This window comes from Lissotriton vulgaris, chromosome 12 (genome assembly GCF_964263255.1).
Source record: "Lissotriton vulgaris chromosome 12, aLisVul1.2, whole genome shotgun sequence".
Taxonomy (NCBI): domain Eukaryota; kingdom Metazoa; phylum Chordata; class Amphibia; order Caudata; family Salamandridae; genus Lissotriton; species Lissotriton vulgaris.
Window position 1 is genome coordinate 355,845,833 of NC_141700.1, and position 18,763 is coordinate 355,864,595.

An 18,763-nucleotide genomic window follows, 5' to 3' on the forward strand; every position below is an offset into this window, starting at 1 on the left:
AACCCCAATAGTTTACTTTACCCCATTGTTTTGAACACTCCAAAACTATAAAAGTAAAATAAAACATTGTGTCTGGTGTCACTCAAGAACTAAGTTCTAGATCAATGGGAACTTATAGAGTTTATTTACAAATTGAGATAGGAATTACAAATAATTCCATGCTTGCCCTGATGGCTCTGATACTGAAGTACAAAGTCAGAATTGTCAGGTTCAAGACTGCTAACCGCATATCTAAAGAGAAACATAGCAAAGGTATGAGGAGATTTAAAGTCCTGTCCATGTGATCTGAGGTTTATAGGAAAATATACCCCAAATGGACAGAGGTATGTGAGGAAAAGTAAAAGTTGGATTTAATCAAAAGAAAAGGACACTTGGAACAATTCTAAACCATTGGTTAGAAAAATGGAACACCCTCAAAAAATCAATGTTGTTCGTATTTAGCGGTATATATGTTTCATCCGCCCCACATTGAAGTTATGGAAGTTGTCATTGGATGTTCCAATACGTGCTCTTTGCCTGCCTCATCCAGAGGCACCTCTGGTTGTAGAATGCAGTGTCCAGAGATAAGAGGTTTCCCCCCAAATAAATAGTGTGAACAAGACAAGAGGTAAAGTTAAAAAAGGAGAAAGTCACCCTTGTACTTTAATGTGAGGTGAAATTCTGCTTAGCTAAAAATAGATTGATACTGCAGAAAGATCGGGTTACTGGATCTTTTAGTATTTGTAACAAAGATTTGTCGACATGTTTCAGCTCCCTCTGGCCCTACAGGGTCTGTGGAGCTTTCGTCAGGACTAACATACATTAATTGGATACTCACACGATTAGTGTAGTAATTTTAGAGTTCTCACTTTTTGGTACTCTATTATTTTGACTCTCCGCAATCTGTTTCAGGAGAGCAGTCTTCTACATCAGGGGGGTACCGCTTCAATGAGCGCAAAGCCGCATGGTATGAAGTTCTCCGACTTGTGCTGACTCTTCATACAATTCTTAATGCATAAACAATGAGAAACACTGCAAATTCAGCATAGCATGATTATCGACAGTACACTTTAGACAACCCAGAAAATGGATTGTCGCAAAAAAAAGTCTATAGTACGATTCCTCTAATAAGAATAATCAAAATCTTCCCGGAGGTGTAAAACATTCTCTAACAAAGACCAATACATTAATGTGCTAGCATTATGGTATCACTACCAGCAGCAATATCCTTCAAGAAAAGTTACATCAGAAGCACGCTGAAAAGCTTCATTCAAAGTCCACGCTCAGTCAATTACGTCACACTGTGCTGTGCTGTGCTCTGCGGAAACTGGGGAGCAAGGCCTTGCAGAGGGACATTGATTGGGAGTGGGAATGAGCAGGAGCAGGATGAACGGAACACCAGAAACTGCTTCTATTTCAAATAATATGGCGTCTTCACGAAAAAGTGGCATAACTAAACTACATTATCATTCATATTTCTAAACATTTTTATTAATTAATTTTAAATGCGACATAATTAATTGATTATGAGTATTATTCATCATAAAATAACTTACTCATAAACTTTATTCGGTTTTTTATACAAACCATAAAAGTTACACAACATTGACACAATTTACAAAAAACAGTACTTGTGCAGAAAAGAGGACCATAATAACAGTAAAGAGTTAATAAAAAAAACATACATTATTGATCCATATAGTTCCTGTAATTAACAGAAGCTTTTAAAAATCCCAATATAAAACATAAACAGTCATCTTTCAGTAATTGCAGGTATACCAATGCGGGACGTGCCTGTCTAAAATTCATTCTTTTTAAAATTGGGACCAGGTATCGTTTACGAAGGAAATCATAAAAATTACATAAGAACATGAAATGCAGCATATCCTGCAGAGACTGTTCGTCGCAGCCGCAGGGAGCTGCCACCTTACCTCTAGTAAAACATTTAGGTCTGGCAAGTAAAAGGTGAAAGAGGTTCAACCGAAACCTAGTTAACAAAAAATTTTCCTGTGTAGAAAGGGACCCCAAAAGGTATTGCTCTGCCCTGGCAGTTGTTTTAAGCATAATTTATGTAGGCACACTAGATTTCTCAACCTTCTTGGCTTGAGTTTGAGTTTGAGTTTAAAAGCACTTTTAAAGCGCACGTATACCGGCGGTTTCTTGGCGCTGTAGCTAGTGGGGACTGAGGGATAAGAGCAGGGAGAGAGGAATGGGCATTTATTCAAAGGATTTAGTGAATAGGTAGGTTTTAAGACTTTTGCGGAATTGGGGATAGAGGGTGATGGCACGGAGATGAAGGGGAAGGGAATTCCAAAGGGTTGGTGCTAGAATGGCAAATTTGGAGCCGCCCCACTTCTTTCTCCGGAAGCGAGGGATGGTGAGAAGAGACTGAGAAGAAGAGCGTAGGTCCCTGGAGGGGACATAGGAAACGATCTCAGAGGAGATGAAGACCGGTGCAAGGTCCAATCGAGCCAGGAAAGTGATGGACGCGAGCTTGAATTGAATTCTAGCCCGCACTGGGAGCCAGTGGAGAGATTTCAGAAGTGGGGTGGAGTGGTGGAATTTGGGAAGGTTAAAGGCTAGGCGGGCCGCCTGGTTTTGGATCTGTTGTAGGCGGCGCAAACTGTATGCAGGAATACCAGCATACAGAGCGTTCCCGTAGTCCAGGCGGGACACCACCATGGCCAGAATGATACGTTTGAGAGCGGAAAAAGTAAAGAAGCGGGACACCTTGCGAATAGTACGCAGTGAGAGGAAAGAAGAAGAAACCACAGAGCTAACCTGGGAGTGGAGGGTGAGTTGGGAATTGAGCTTAATGCCTAGTGTTTTAACTGAGGAGGAGGGGACAGGAGGAGAACCAAGAGAGGGAGGCCAGAAAAGGGGGGACCAGGGGCTGGATGAACCGCCCGTCAATACCAACTCGGTTTTGTCCGGGTTAAGTTTGAGGTGATTGTGGCTCATCCAGTCCCTGATGTGAAACATGACAGTTTGAAAGTTGAGGACAGCAGAAGGAGAGGAAAGATCAAAGACCAGCTGGAGGTCATCCGCATAGTTAAATACGGTGACCTCCATCTGTTGGAGAGAAAAGATAAGAGGGGCGATATATAGATTAAACAAAAGAGGGGAGAGAGAAGAACCTTGAGGAACCCCGCACTGGACTTTCCGGAAGTCCGCTGTGAAGTCACCCAGGCGAACAGCCTGGGTGCGGCCGCTCAGGAAGGAGGACAACCAGACCAGGGCAGTCCCCTCGATCCCCGCCGCCCTGACACGGGAGAGTAAGATGTTGTGGTCCACCGTATCAAAGGCGGCTGAGAGGTCGAGGAGCACAAGGGCCTGGTGATGATTGGTGTCCATACCCTCCCTGAGGGTGTCGAGGACCGACATGACCACGGACTCCGTGGAGTGTGCGGGGCGGAAACCAGCTTGGCGGGGGGCAAGGGCTCCATGTTTCTCCACAAAGGAGCTCAGAGCGCAGGTGACGTGGCGCTCGAGCACCTTAGCTAGAAATGGCAGGAGGGAGATGGGGCGGAAATTGGCAGGGACAGAAGGATCTGCCCCAGGTTTTTTCAAGATGGGCACAATTACCGCAGACTTCAAGGAGCTAGGAACTATGCCTTGCGCGAGGGAGCTGTTGAGGAAGTGAAGGGGGGGATCTGGGCAGGAGACAAAGATGTGGCGGAGGATATGGGCAGGACAGGGGTCAAGAGGGGAGCCAGATTTGATCAAAGGCACCAATGAAGTCAGGTTTTCCTGGGTGATAGGGGGAAAGGTGGTTAGTTTGCCTTTGGGAGGGGGACATTGGGGATCCACAAAAGAAGGGGGGGTGGGGGGATGTTGGCCTTGATGGTGATAATTTTCTGGATGAAATAATTGTTAAGAGAAAGACAGAGATCATTTGACGGGGCAGGTTTAAGCGTAGTTCTGTCCGAGAATGCCAGGTTGTGAACGATGGAGAAGATCTCTTTAGACTGGTTCTCCGCTGCTAAGATTTTGGAGGAGAAATAAGCTGATTTGGCCTCCAGGATGTTTTTTTTGTACTGGTTAAGGATATTGATATATTCCAGTTTCAAAGTGGGGCAGTAGTTTCTCCTCCAGGCCCGCTCTGTGCGGCGGACTGTTAGTTTGGTGGCTTTAAGCTCTTGGTTAAACCACCGGTTGGCGTCTTTGTCGCGTTTAGAGGTAATGCGCTTGAGCGGGGCGACGGAGTCGCAGCTGCGGGAGAGCCACTGGTCTATAGCGTCAGCCTGGGAGACGGTGGTGAGGCCCTGAAGAGGCGGGAGAGAACCAGCGAGGAGAGATGAGAGATTCTCAAGATTGACCCGGCCCCATGATCGGACCCAGGTGTTTTTGGGTCGGGGGGGATAGCTGGGGGAAGAATAGGAAGGAGAAATGAAATCAAATGATGGTCGACCAGGTGCAAGGGGAGATAGATAAGGATTCCACAGGGCAGTTCAGGGACCAGATTTGGTCAAGCTGGTGACCCTTGATGTGAGTGGGGGAGTGAACATGGGGTGTGAAGTTAAGGGAGTGGAGGGTTTCGGAAAAATCCTTAGATGACAGACATTCGGCAGGATCGGAAGGCCAGAAATTAAAGTCGCCGAGGAGCAGGATGGAGGAGTTGTTGATTGCAATGGTAGCCAAGACCTCCAAAAAATCTGGAAGAAACTGCAGGGGGGACTGAGGAGGACGATAAGTAAGGAAACAGGTAAGAGGAGGGGAGGTGGATACTGTGCGAATCACCAGGAATTCGGTGGTAGCAATGTTAGGTAAAGGGAGAATTTGAAAAGGGAAATCGGTACGTGCGATGACTGCCACGCCGCCCCCGGCTCTGCCCGAAGGGCGGTCAGCCCTGAGGGCGTAGTAGGAGGCTGGAAGGGTGGATAGGAGTGCAGGGAGGGAGTCATCGCAGAACCAGGTCTCGGTTAAGAAGAGGAGATCTGGGGCCTGTGAGTCCAGCAAGACCGAGAGTTCGTGCGAGTGGGCAACAGCAGAACGGGTGTTGAGGTAGAAAGCTGTGATGGGTTTAGGGTTTGGCGGAGGAGCAGGCCTACAGACCGTAGGCGGAGTATCCAGAATGGGAGGAGGGTGAGGGAGGGGAGAGAGGGAGGCTATGCCGAGAGCAGAGATACGAGAGCTGGTACTGGTCGTGATGGGCCAGGGGCCCTGGTAGCTGCGAAGTAGGTCCGGGCTGTAGGTGATGAGTGGGGCAGAGTGTAAGGCCCCTAGTCCCGGCCGGTCGCGGCCGGGCGCAGACGGGCTTGCCTTAGGCGCGCCTTCGGCGCGCAATCGTCGCGCCCGCTGCGCTCGTCCGCTGCGCTTCCTACCAAGACACATATTTATAGTCATGAGGCGGGAAGTTGAAAGGGGCGTGGCCAACAGAGTGGGCGTGTCTGTGGCGCGCCTCGCGCTCGAGAATGGCGTCTGGAGGTGAGGGGTCGTTGCAGCGTGGAGCGCAGTTTAAAGTGAAGCCAAGAAGTGCAGGTAGGAGGGGAGGTGATAGAAACACGTTATCACAGTTTTAAAATTTTAAAAAACAAGGTTATGCATTCTCCCGGCTTCCGCCTCAGGAGTCCAATAGCTAATGAAGCGCCTCGTAGCAGCGCTCGCTATTTATACAAGAGGTCGAGGGGGCATGGCCAACAGAGTGGGCGTGTCTGTGGCGCGCCTCGCGCTCGAGAATGGCGTCTGGAGGTGAGGGGTCGTTGCAGCGTGGAGCGCTGTTTAAAGTGAAGCCAAGAAGTGCAGGTAGGAGGGGAGGTGATAGAAACACGTTATCACAGTTTTAAAAATTTTAAAAACAAGGTTATGCATTCTCCCGGCTTCCGCCTCAGGAGTCCAATAGCTAATGAAGCGCCTCGTAGCAGCGCTCGCTATTTATACAAGAGGTCGAGGAGGCGTGGCCAACAGAGTGGGCGTGTCTGTGGCGCGCCTCGCGCTCGAGAATGGCGTCTGGAGGTGAGGGGTCGTTGCAGCGTGGAGCGCTGTTTAAAGTGAAGCCAAGAAGTGCAGGTAGGAGGGGAGGTGATAGAAACACGTTATCACAGTTTTAAAATTTTAAAAAACAAGGTTATGCATTCTCCCGGCTTCCGCCTCAAGAGTCCAATAGCTAATGAAGCGCCTCGTAGCAGCGCTCGCTATTTATACAAGAGGTCGAGGGGGCGTGGCCAACAGAGTGGGCGTGTCTGTGGCGCGCCTCGCGCTCGAGAATGGCGTCTGGAGGTGAGGGGTCGTTGCAGCGTGGAGCGCTGTTTAAAGTGAAGCCAAGAAGTGCAGGTAGGAGGGGAGGTGATAGAGACACGTTATCACAGTTTTAAAATTTTAAAAAACAAGGTTATGCATTCTCCCGGCTTCCGCCTCAGGAGTCCAATAGCTAATGAAGCGCCTCGTAGCAGCGCTCGTTATTTATACAAGAGGTCGAGGGGGCGTGGCCAACAGAGTGGGCGTGTTTGTGGCGCGCCTCGCGCTCGAGAATGGCGTCTGGAGGTGAGGGGTCGTTGCAGCGTGGAGCGCTGTTTAAAGTGAAGCCAAGAAGTGCAGGTAGGAGGGGAGGTGATAGAAACACGTTATCACAGTTTTAAAATTTTAAAAAACAAGGTTATGCATTCTCCCGGCTTCCGCCTCAGGAGTCCAATAGCTAATGAAGCGCCTCGTAGCAGCGCTCGCTATTTATACAAGAGGTCGAGGGGGCGTGGCCAACAGAGTGGGCGTGTCTGTGGCGTGCCTCGCGCTCGAGAATGGCGTCTGGAGGTGAGGGGTCGTTGCAGCGTGGAGCGCTGTTTAAAGTGAAGCCAAGAAGTGCAGGTAGGAGGGGAGGTGATAGAGACACGTTATCACAGTTTTAAAATTTTTAAAAACAAGGTTATGCATTCTCCCGGCTTCCGCCTCAGGAGTCCAATAGCTAATGAAGCGCCTCGTAGCAGCGCTCGTTATTTATACAAGAGGTCGAGGGGGCGTGGCCAACAGAGTGGGCGTGTTTGTGGCGCGCCTCGCGCTCGAGAATGGCGTCTGGAGGTGAGGGGTCGTTGCAGCGTGGAGCGCTGTTTAAAGTGAAGCCAAGAAGTGCAGGTAGGAGGGGAGGTGATAGAAACACGTTATCACAGTTTTAAAATTTTAAAAAACAAGGTTATGCATTCTCCCGGCTTCCGCCTCAGGAGTCCAATAGCTAATGAAGCGCCTCGTAGCAGCGCTCGTTATTTATACAAGAGGTCGAGGGGGCGTGGCCAACAGAGTGGGCGTGTCTGTGGCGCGCCTCGCGCTCGAGAATGGCGTCTGGAGGTGAGGGGTCGTTGCAGCGTGGAGCGCTGTTTAAAGTGAAGCCAAGAAGTGCAGGTAGGAGGGGAGGTGATAGAAACACGTTATCACAGTTTTAAAATTTTAAAAAACAAGGTTATGCATTCTCCCGGCTTCCGCCTCAGGAGTCCAATAGCTAATGAAGCGCCTCGTAGCAGCGCTCGCTATTTATACAAGAGGTCGAGGGGGCGTGGCCAACAGAGTGGGCGTGTCTGTGGCGCGCCTCGCGCTCGAGAATGGCGTCTGGAGGTGAGGGGTCGTTGCAGCGTGGAGCGCTGTTTAAAGTGAAGCCAAGAAGTGCAGGTAGGAGGGGAGGTGATAGAGACACGTTATCACAGTTTTAAAATTTTTAAAAACAAGGTTATGCATTCTCCCGGCTTCCGCCTCAGGAGTCCAATAGCTAATGAAGCGCCTCGTAGCAGCGCTCGTTATTTATACAAGAGGTTGAGGGGGCGTGGCCAACAGAGTGGGCGTGTCTGTGGCGCGCCTCACGCTCGAGAATGGCGTCTGGAGGTGAGGGGTCGTTGCAGCGTGGAGCGCTGTTTAAAGTGAAGCCAAGAAGTGCAGGTAGGAGGGGAGGTGATAGAAACACGTTATCACAGTTTTAAAATTTTAAAAAACAAGGTTATGCATTCTCCCGGCTTCCGCCTCAGGCTTCCCTTCTCATATTCCTTTTGGACAAAAAGGCTACCTTTATGGCCTCCACATCCTTCTTCACACACATTATTTGTTACCCAAAATTGCACATTAAAAAAAATTCTAACTTCTAAAAAATGTTATGCAGGCATAAGTGAGAACTACCCCAAATAGTATATAAAAAAAAAGAAGAAAAAAAAGGGCTTGGCCCAGGGGTGAAAAAGTAGGTCTGGCGGAGGACGCGGAGTTCTTGACCGCGGAACTCCATGAAGTACCAGCGGAAAAGTGTGCTGCTCCCACTGATTTTTAGCGCTGGTAGTTTGTCCGGCACTGTAAAATCACTGTGAACGGCAGAAAGAAGCACCGCTCTCTAGTGTGACGCCAGAGAGCGCTGCTTCTTTCTGCCACTTGCTTAGGTATTCTACGCGAGCTACAGATTTTTCAACACAAGCAGTTGCGACCTGCTACGAACACGAGTGTTAAGAAATCTCGCTGGGAGGCAGTCTAGCATGTAAAGAGTTTTGTGGAACTCTGCGCGGACTTAGCAAAATTCCTCGAACTCCTCCAGCTTAGCAGAATTCTTCGCCCACCCCTAAGAAAATCCTCTGCAGTTATTGGGTTAATAGTAAATCTATATATCCATATGTATGTTTACTTAACAATATAATGGTAGTCAGTACTTTGGAGTTAATTTAAGTGCAGGTCAAAATTTCTGACCTTTTTATTTTGCTTCTCAATCCTTCCCATGCCTTTGAGGCTATCCGTGGATAAATTGTTATCTGATTGTTTTGTGCACCTTCGTACTAGGTTGTGGTGTTTCTCATAGGCAGTGAATTAGAAGAAGTCATTCCGATTAAGCGAGCCTACTCTTTATACAGTGGATACCATTCCTGGATCTTGTTTCGAGAGAGCCGGCCTTAAGGGCTCTGTTCAGTTGTCGCTCCTCGGCCAGTCCAGTTTTTAGGACATTAACCTGTAATAATAAACAGTGTAGACATTCTGTGAAGCAAATGTGGTTGGAGGAGACTGGCTTCCAGAAAACATCATTTCTTATCTGCTCATCCTTCTAAAGCCACCTTACTGGCTGGGTAGCTCTTCAGTTTCTTGTGACCTCACGGCTAAGACTGAAGGGCGTTTCTTTAAGGTTACATGCCGTTGAATAATTAATGCAATCATGGATGTTTCTAAAGCAGTTTTTTAGCAGTCATGGAGTCTATGGAGCAGTAATATGATGGAAGGAATCAAGTCATTTGGTATATCATTAACCCCTTCCATGCTGATGACAGCCCCGTCTATCATGCATCACGGTGCGCGTGTGCTGATGACGGCTGGGGGCTGTCATGAACCCGCCCACTCATTAAAACGGCCGCACAGGCGCAGAATCGCGGCCGCGCCTAAGGGGTTAACATCCTCGTGTAGTTTTCAGAAAGATGTCCCTGTTGACAGTGAGTTACCGAACGTAAAGCATACATTTTAAATAACCAGGCTTCGATTCCGTGCATTAAAGCAGTCTTGCCTTTTCCCTGTTGCTTGAATAATTATTGTTTACCGCTTAGTTGTGCATGTTAATAAAGTTGCAATGTTTTTTAATGCAGGATGGCAATTTTTCTCATGCCACATACACCACAGAGAAACCGCCCAAGGCTCTGGTAATTGGACAGTCAGTATTTGCAGACTTTGGTAAGCTAACTTTTCTGCATGTTTATTTTATTTTGCATTGGTGTTCTCTTGCTGATTTTAAGTGTCTGGAATTTATAAGCCCAGTAAATTATAAATGAACAAAATATGTGTAAGTAGATGAAAAAGAAGATTGTGCTTCCTTAACTATAGTATTTGGAAATATTTCATAGCATTTGCTTGTATTAAAAATGTCACATTGTGCATACAAAAGATGGATTTGTAGGTCATGTTATTTGAATGATTCACCTAAAGATATATTGAGCAGAACGTTCTTAGTGTGTACAGGTCTGCATAGTGCCTCTACAGCCACTAATGGTAAGTCAATAAACAGAATAAAATGAATGTATCCTGGCCATCGTTCATTCGAATCAAACATATTGCAACGCGTTTTATGGAGTTCCTTAAGAAAATCTCCACTGCTCTTGATTTTCGTGGTCTTTTATTTGGCCAGTTATTAGGGAATAGTGCAGTTCTGCCAAGCCTTATACGACTCGCACAGTACGGTCGCCAAGGTTTGGAGGTTTGTACATTATTTGTTTGACCAAGTGCTTAATAGGATTCTACTCCCAAAAAAGATCATTAAGTGGCTTTGTATAAATAGCAAGATGTAACTGAATTAAAAGGAATTGCTGGAAGTTCTTGAATCAGTCTAAACCACTGACGATTACTCTGGCTGCATTCCAATCCATGTTTTAAGCTTGTCTGTACCATTACAGATGGAGCCTATGATGAGCTAATTACTTTTATATATGACCAAAAAGGGACATCATCAAGGACTGATAGCTAGTGATCCCTCAGAACAGGAACACAAACTACCCCGGGCACATTTCACACATATTTGCACCTAAATCGTGTGAATGAGCTTGAGTCTATATGTGACAAAGCTCTTTGGACCCATGCCTGGGTTTAAAAAAGAAGGCTGTGGCATGTCAGACCATTGTTTTCACTGGTGGCCTGAAAGCCACTCTGGAGACTGTAATTCAGCTACTTTGAACTAATGGTACAGGCAACTTCTTGTGCTGAAGACTATTTCAGCATGCCTCACTTTTGCGAGTGCATCAACTAGTAACATCTCAATGACTGAAGACAGAGATAGTATGGAGAGGAAATCCTTTAGATTCTGCCCTTCTTTCAATGCTTCATTCCTGTAGATGGACTTTCTTAGGGTCACGTATGGTGCAACAAGGTACCACCACCACCACAGTGCCTGCCACGCTTTATAATGAATTTAGGTGCAAGAAGTCCAAGGAGGAGTACAAGGTGGGCACATCGCACCCAAATGGAGTACAACAGCTACATTGAGTCTCATCAAGGTGCATTCAAATAAGATTTGGAAGGCACTAAAATAGGTTGTGTAAGGGAATATTGATTCACATCAACAGTTGACCATGAAAGAGGAGGAGTAAAGCATGAACCCGATCAGAAGCAGATTCCAACCCAATGAAACAGTCAACCGCTAGCATTGGATTAGAAATGTCAGACATTGCCATTCAATTGTTTATTCTGATATTTTGCATGTGAAATGCCATACTTCGCATAGGAGCCAATGAGATTCAATCTAGTAGAAGCTATAGCTCCTGAACTGGTAGTGGGTTTGATTTTGTTAGATCAATGCACCTCCTCTACTGAGGGGTCCAACATTTGTTTAAGTTGAGACTCTCATATTATGGTAAGGAGGCTTTTTGGCACATGCCAGGTGGGAGCAGCAAAGGTCCAAGGGCTATAATTCACCCAAAGGCTAGCGATGTGACTGCGTTAGATTGACTTATAATCTTCCCTTTCCCCCAATGGTTGAGAAAGTCTTCACATACATCGGCTCAATCATGGAATGGAGGTGATTATCTACCCCGCTATGGAAGGGAATTTCTGTAACACGAAAGACCTTGGGGAAAATAATTTGGCCCGTAAAGTGTCTTGAGAACGTTGGATGCCAACTTGAGTATAAAGTAAAATCCACAGCATTTGACAGCAAACTTAAAGCTAGTAAATTGGAGCCTAGCGATGATCAGAACTAAATTAGCTGATGAGGACTGAGGAAGATGTATTGATAAATTTAATATTTGTCTTTTTCAAGAAACCTTGGTGGCCAACAGAGTTTACAGGCAGGGCTATTCATTGATCAACATTGAGGCTTTAACATCTAAAGCTGGTAGGTCATCTGGAGGGCTACCTATATGGATCAAAATGGCACTCAACTATATAGTCAAAGAAATTGATACTGATTGACTTGATCTACTTGTCCTTCGGAACTAGGCACCCCCTATCTCCAGGTAAACATCTATAGTGGTCTTCCCCGCACAACAAGGCTTCCTGAACTCTAAAAACCCTGAACACGCGCTTAGAAATGCATAGTGCCAGGCACCAGGTAGACATCATGGGAGAATTTAACAACTGTTTGGGGCCTATCTTGCAATGTTAGAGTTGAGTAGAGTCGAGGACAAGTGTCTGGGAATTCCATCACTATGTTATCTGAGAAGAAATATTAGGATGAGTATGGCGGCTTTACAAATAGTAAACATAGCTGTGTCCCATGGCCTAAGGGTGTGCAATGGCTGCTCCTTTTCGGACCTTGGAGCCAAATCGACCTCTGAGAGGGGGGATTATGAAAGCAACATTGATTATATATTTATCAATGTTAGAATTTGGCATGAAATGGCCGATATGGAGGTCATTGAGCGCCAGGAAAGCAACTTCTATCTACTCAAACTATAGGGGTCCCAAATTAAAGCTATGACATGCCCAGAGACACATGTACCTAATTTAACAGTTTTGACTAACAACAGATGTAATGTGAGATGGGTGCCTGTATCCAATGCTGCGTATGTCTTAAAAGAAATTGATGGATCTGTAAGCGTAGCCCTAACTGCATTCGACAACCAGGATTTTATATCCTCCCAGGCCATGGTTCGCCATGAAGAATTGTTCTTAAGATTAAAATTGTTTTTTATGAAAAAAAATATGAAAAACCATGATATCCCCAGTAAATGCAATATTGGCTCAACCAGCATTGCAGAGAAGCTAAAACCGATCTTGTTAAAGCTATAAAAAGCAAGGTGAGGCCAAATGTCACTTGCAGACAAAAAGATGCCAAGGTAATCAAATCTAGCAAGTCCCAGTGGGAAGGCAAGCTATGGTAGGACCTGCTTGAAGCACGAAAGGGAAAAAAAACGGCAGGTGGTTCATGCATTTGGTTACGCATGATGGGCACAGGGCTCATGCTCAGCCAGAATGCCACATTTTCACTGGGGAGTGGGTTGAGCATTTCACAGATCTTTATGCAGATTTAACACATTGGGAGGTCAAGGATATCCTTATGTCCCCACTTGCCCTCAAGGGTGAAAAAGAAGAGCCAATGGTATTCACACTAGAAGAAACCCATAATGCAATCCAGGCTCAAAAAGCAAGGAAAGCACCTGGCCTTGACAAGATCCCTTCCGACCTGTAACCCTCTGAACCTCTGATATGGGGACCACATATAAACAACTTTTGCAAAGCATAGCTGCAGGAGCCTCATTTCCTATTGTTTGACAGGGACTGGAATTATGCTGATTTTCAAGACTGGAGCTAGACAAGTCCCCCCAACTGCCAGCTTATAAGCCGTATTGATAACATTCAGAAGATCTATAGCATGCAACTCCACACAAACCTTTTGGAGTGGATATCGACTAATAATGTGCTTTAACATCTCCAGGCTCGGTTCAAAGCTAAGAGAAGGACGATTGAACAGGTGCTACAGTTCCTGACTATAAAATGGAAATCCATAGACGTACATCAGGAATCCCTGTTTGTCGCATTGTGGATCTGTGTGCTGTCTTCGATCTTGTCCCAAGGGCAAAGCTCTAGGAAGTTCTGGGCAAAATGGGGGTTCCTGCTGGCTTATTGTCCTTGATCCAACAACTATAACCAGAAAACTTTGTCAGAGCTAGTTTGGGTCCGGGTGGGGAAACCACAGAGGACATCCCTATTAGAAGAGGTATCCGCCAGGGTTGCATCTCAGAACCTACAACTTTTTTTGTTATTTATCAATGGCTGCATTACCAATCTACCTGATGGGCTGTGAGAACGACTCCCCCAAAACGGCTGATTTAAAGGTTCCAGGCTTATTATTTTCAGATGAAAACCTCCTCTCAAAAACTTTGAGGGGCTTATGCACCCTTTTGGAAAAGTTTAGTCTTTTCTACAGAGATCACGTTTTTAAAGAAATAGTAGCAAAACCTAATACATGGTGTTCAATCCCCAGAACAAAACTAGGAGAAAAGTAGTTCTAGAAGGCTACATATTGGAAAGAGTCTCTGAATTTGAGTACCTAGGGATGAGACTCACTGATCCCAAAGATTGAGAAAAGCGTCTTGACTTTAAGGCACAGATCTGGGGCCATAATTAGGTTTGCCAATCGGATTTCTTCATACCCTATTTCACCTGCCATTGAGATTTATAAGGCACAAGCATGTGGATCAGCTCTGTATGGGGCGGAATTGTGGAGCTTTTGCAAGCTTGACTTGCTTTAGAGAAGTTATAATTATTTTATTAAATCACTATTGAGACTCCCCACTAGTGTACCCCTACTCCTATTCCATTCAGGTTTGACTTAAATTAACAACTCATCTCGGACTTAGCTAACTTGAAACCAGTCTTATATTGGATTAGATTATGGACACCAGAGGAATTGGCACCCTATAAAGATTTCTTAGGTAGAGACTTGCTAACCATGTGTCACACACAATCCCTTGGCTATCTTATATAAATGCTTGGCTGATTAAGTTAGGCCTATGTGAATACTGGTCTCATCCCACCACAATACCTGTAAGTGCCCGAGAAACTGTAAAAACGTGTTATTGGAATACTGATTTAAGTGCTAGAATAACTGCTGCTTCTTCAGGTAGTCTTTCAGATTACTACTTGTCTTTTAAGTGTATTCCACAATTGTTAAGAATTTTTAGAGTATGTTAATCCTCCGTCTACATGAGCATTGTTTATTAAATTTGGACTAAAGATTTTGCCCTTAGCATCTTTTACCTGTTCATGGAGCAAAAGTTACACACTCACTAATCTATGCCCGAGGGCCAGTTACCCTGTTGAGAACGAAGAGCACTTACTATTTTTCGGTTGTTTCTATGCAAAGCGACATGCCCAGTAGATTGCCCCTCTCTGCTGCCTTCTTGCGCTCAAAGATCGGCACGATGACTTGAGAATTTGTATGTTATGTTATGTTAAAAAGGTTTTATAAAGTGCTCGTACACTGGTTGGTTTCATATCGCTGTTACTTGGAAATGCCGGCCCGGAGCAGTTTATTCGTAGGCCTGGATGTACAGCCATGTTTTAAGGGATTTTTTTAATCCCAGTAGATCAGTGCTTGACCTGATTTCCAGGGGGATGGAATTCCACATTCTGGGGGCCATAGTTGCAAACATACAACCCCCTTGGCGCTTCAGCTTGAAGGTCGGGACAGTTAAAAGTTGGAGATGAGACGAGTGGAGGTTCCATGAGGGGTTTAGGGTGATATGAGACTGTCTATGACTTTAGGGCTCCGGCCATTTAGGGATTTAAACACCAGGCAGACAATTTTTAATGCACAGTTTTGGGGAATAGGAAGCCAGTGCAGCTTCCTTAGGAGGAGGGAGGCATGTTGCCACCTGGGTTGTTTGTAGATCAATCTAGCCGCTTGGTTCTGTACCATCTGTAGCCGTTTTGTGAGGCAAAGTGGTATACCAAGATAGATTGCGTTGGCGTAGTCTAGACGTGATAGGACCATGGCTATCAAGACCTGTATAAGAACTGCTTGGGTAAGTAGCCAGCTTATTTTAATAATTTTATGCAGCTGAAAAAAGCAGGTGGAGATCACAGAGCATACATGAGTTATTAGGGAAAGATCATTGTTTGTGGTGACCCCAAGCTTGTTACTGAGGAGGAGGGAATTGAGGGGTGGGGTCCTAATTCGTTTTGCCAATAATGTGGGTCCCACCTATTATGACCACCACCCGTCAGGACTAATTTGGTCTTGCCTGGATTTAGTTTTAGGTGGTTGTAGTCCATCCAGTGATGAATGAAATTCATGGTAGACTTAAAGTCAGATATTGACTGGAAAAAATGATCGATTATGAGCAGTATTTGGAGGTCATCAACATAATTGAAGGTGACCACTTTCCTTTCCTTCAGAGATCTGATCAGCGGGAGCAGGACAGGCAATAGGAGTTGTATTATCTACTCGATCTCTAATTAACTGCAGTCAATTTGGTATGTTAGATCCAGGATGGCTGCTAAAAAATAAAGCTCTAGGGGTGTGTTTTAATGTGTTTCAGTGCACTGTACACTTTAGCCATTATGAAACCAGACAAGGACCTCAAGTTATTATCTAATTGTATTGAGCCCTAGCAGCATTTCTGGATAGCATGACATACCCTTTTTGATTTCCTTTTTATGACTTTTCATGAGGTTTTTCTTTCTATCTGACAACGGGCTATGCAACTAAGTTCAGTATATTGTACTTTTCTTAATGAATGTACTACAGTTGTAATCTGCTCTGATTTGTCTAGCTCTGTAATGAAGTTTGTATTTTCGAGCTGAATGTTTTATAATACTTTTGTATGTTTCTGTAGTGTACTTTTATGGTTCTGTGAACCAAAATAAAGTTCTTGATTGATTGACAGTAGAAACGGTGCTCAAAACCTTCCAAACCAGATTGCCATAGAAGGTTTTATTGATCTGCATGGACAATACGACCACTGTGTTTCACATACAAAAGAAGGGGTTACCCGCTCCTACTGTCCTCCACTTTGGCTCTGGGTACGAAGCAAACACATTGACTTGCTAGGTTCAGCAGATGGGTTCAGGAAATCCCTGGTCTGTAACTCAATACCCACTTAATTGCTTGCATCTTCAACAAATGGGTGATGCTGCAAATATATGTTCGACCAACAAGGATGATAAATGCCAGCGTTATACCTCCAGGCTTCTGGGAATACACTGGTTAAAGGCATTTGCATATCTTTCCTCCATAACATCTTATCCCACTGATGTTCCGCTAAATACGTCAGCCTCCATTAACAATGATCCTGGTAGTTCTGGTAGAGCACATAAAGCATGGTTGTTCCACCTGTTGGAAATGTCAATACCTCCATGCTACAAAGTACCCAACCTCCAGGATCTCTTAATGTAAAGGAAATGCAAACTACTACACGTAGACCTGTGCTCCATGAATCTCGCGATCTGGCTCCTGAGCTTTGAGAGTCTGGGTATTGAGAGCTTTCAGCAGACTACACGGCTGTACTTAAAGTCACATCACCCAAGTAACAGTGCTGGTTAAGCTGCTAAGAAGAAAATATGTGTTCTCTGCTGTAAATGTCTTTAAATCAACTCTTATTCCTAACAGACGTCCGGCTTAGTATACTTATTTAATACAATTACATCTAATGTACTTAATGGAGCAACCTTCTTATTTACAAAGCATAAAACATAATTCATTTTTTAAAATGCCGATCATTAAAGCTTTCCTGGGGTGAATAAGGAGAACTATACTACCTAGGGTGCGCCCTGAGTCCTATTAGATCTGAGCATTATTATGAAAAGCCTTTTAAGTGTAATGATTTGTTTTTATCATAAAAAAAATTTGTTTCCACCACACTTCAGGTTTACAAACCATATGCTTCGTTTGTGCTTTCATAATCGTGAAATATTCTGAAATATACACACAGTACATTTACAGACAATTAAATGTTGTTGAGTGCTAGGTAAAAACAACATCCTACAGCTGTTCCTCTCATATGGGTCCTCAGCAGGATTGTCACATATATCCTCTTCCCTTGATGTCCGAGAATGTAAAGTAAACACCAAGAAGATAGAGCCTGACATTTGACCTCTGTCTTTCAATGCATATCATTTGTGACAAAATAAGTACAACATTGAAAGGCCTGTTTATAGAAAGTGAGCACTCGTAGAAGAATACAAGGAGTGAGGGTGGACAGGCTATACGCCACTTGAGGTACAAAGACATGCCGAACAGCCTAAAATTAAGCCAGCAGATAAAATAAACAAGCACATGTGAGTTACAAAGCATAAGACCAATGGTAAGTAATGGGTGTATTGCACTGCCAGAGAAGCTTTCAGAATGTCCCCAAGATGTCTTTGGAAATCAGATAGCTGCCATGTCTGGGAGGCTTCGTCCGAAAAATACTTTGAAATACATAAATATAGGAAGCTTCTGCTCACTCACACTCAGCTTCGCCCATTGGTAGTCATACCTTTTTGCATCAGCCCAAATCATATAGTTCCCGACATTATTCCACAGTCCTGAACACATGGGAGTATGTTTTTTGCACACTCTAGATGTTAAACACGTGCTCATGTACTACCTTCAATGAACAGAATCGCTCAGGAATACCAAAGGACTGACTATAGCTTTCACACCACCTCATCAAGAACAGTACACTATCCAAAGTTGACACTGCACCGTGGTTGTATTCTGTATTCAAATATACTATACCCCTGCAAAATGCCCATATACCCATGCTCATTTCACCAGCTAACAAGCTGTGGCAATGCCAATAGGTCTGACTTTAAAGGAATGTTGTAATTTAGGTAAAGTGAGGTATTATAACTAAATAGCATGGGAATAGATCTGTATTTGTGTGGAAGCAAAGAACTGTAGAATTATATTGGTGTATGTTAGATCAGGTTATAGGTCCTCTAGCAAGCCAGACCTAGAAATCCATGTAGGTTAAGGACTGCACTCTTCCCATCTGTGCTGCTGCCAGAGAAAAACAACTTAGATGATGTAGTTATCTAAGATACGCTACTTTAATAGCATTCCAATATCATGTGTGTGACCCTAAAAGTTCAGGTGTAGGTAGCTTGATACATAAAATCATTACTGAACCGTGGAGGGTGTGCATTTCTTTTATGGAAGCACATACCTTCTGACCAATCAAAACATAAACATCCGACTCCCAGCATGTGGGCAGAGGCAAAGCCGTCTCTAGCGATGCTCACATAATTGTCTGGCGAGGGCTGTGCTGTCGGGCCAGACCATGAAAAGGGGCGCTATAGCATTTCTCTAACTGACATTTGCAAAACTGCTCCGTATTTCCATGGACGTCCCTTCACATTTGTACTAAGCTTAACAGTGCGGATATCTATGCTTTTGGGAGGAGCCAATAGATCAGACAGTCCTAATTGTTTGCAA

The 18,763-nt window shown here is 44.7% G+C and overlaps 1 protein-coding gene across 1 annotated transcript in view; it reads left to right on the forward strand.

Annotated features, from left to right (window-relative positions):
- Positions 1 to 18,763, forward strand: part of ITFG1 (integrin alpha FG-GAP repeat containing 1) — a 1,017,137-nt gene that overhangs the window by 344,925 nt on the left and 653,449 nt on the right. Inside the window, exon 8 of the mRNA XM_086945125.1 lies at positions 9,501 to 9,585. Within this exon, the coding sequence (XP_086801251.1) occupies positions 9,501 to 9,585 (85 nt within the window). The remainder of the gene's footprint in view (positions 1 to 9,500; positions 9,586 to 18,763) is intronic.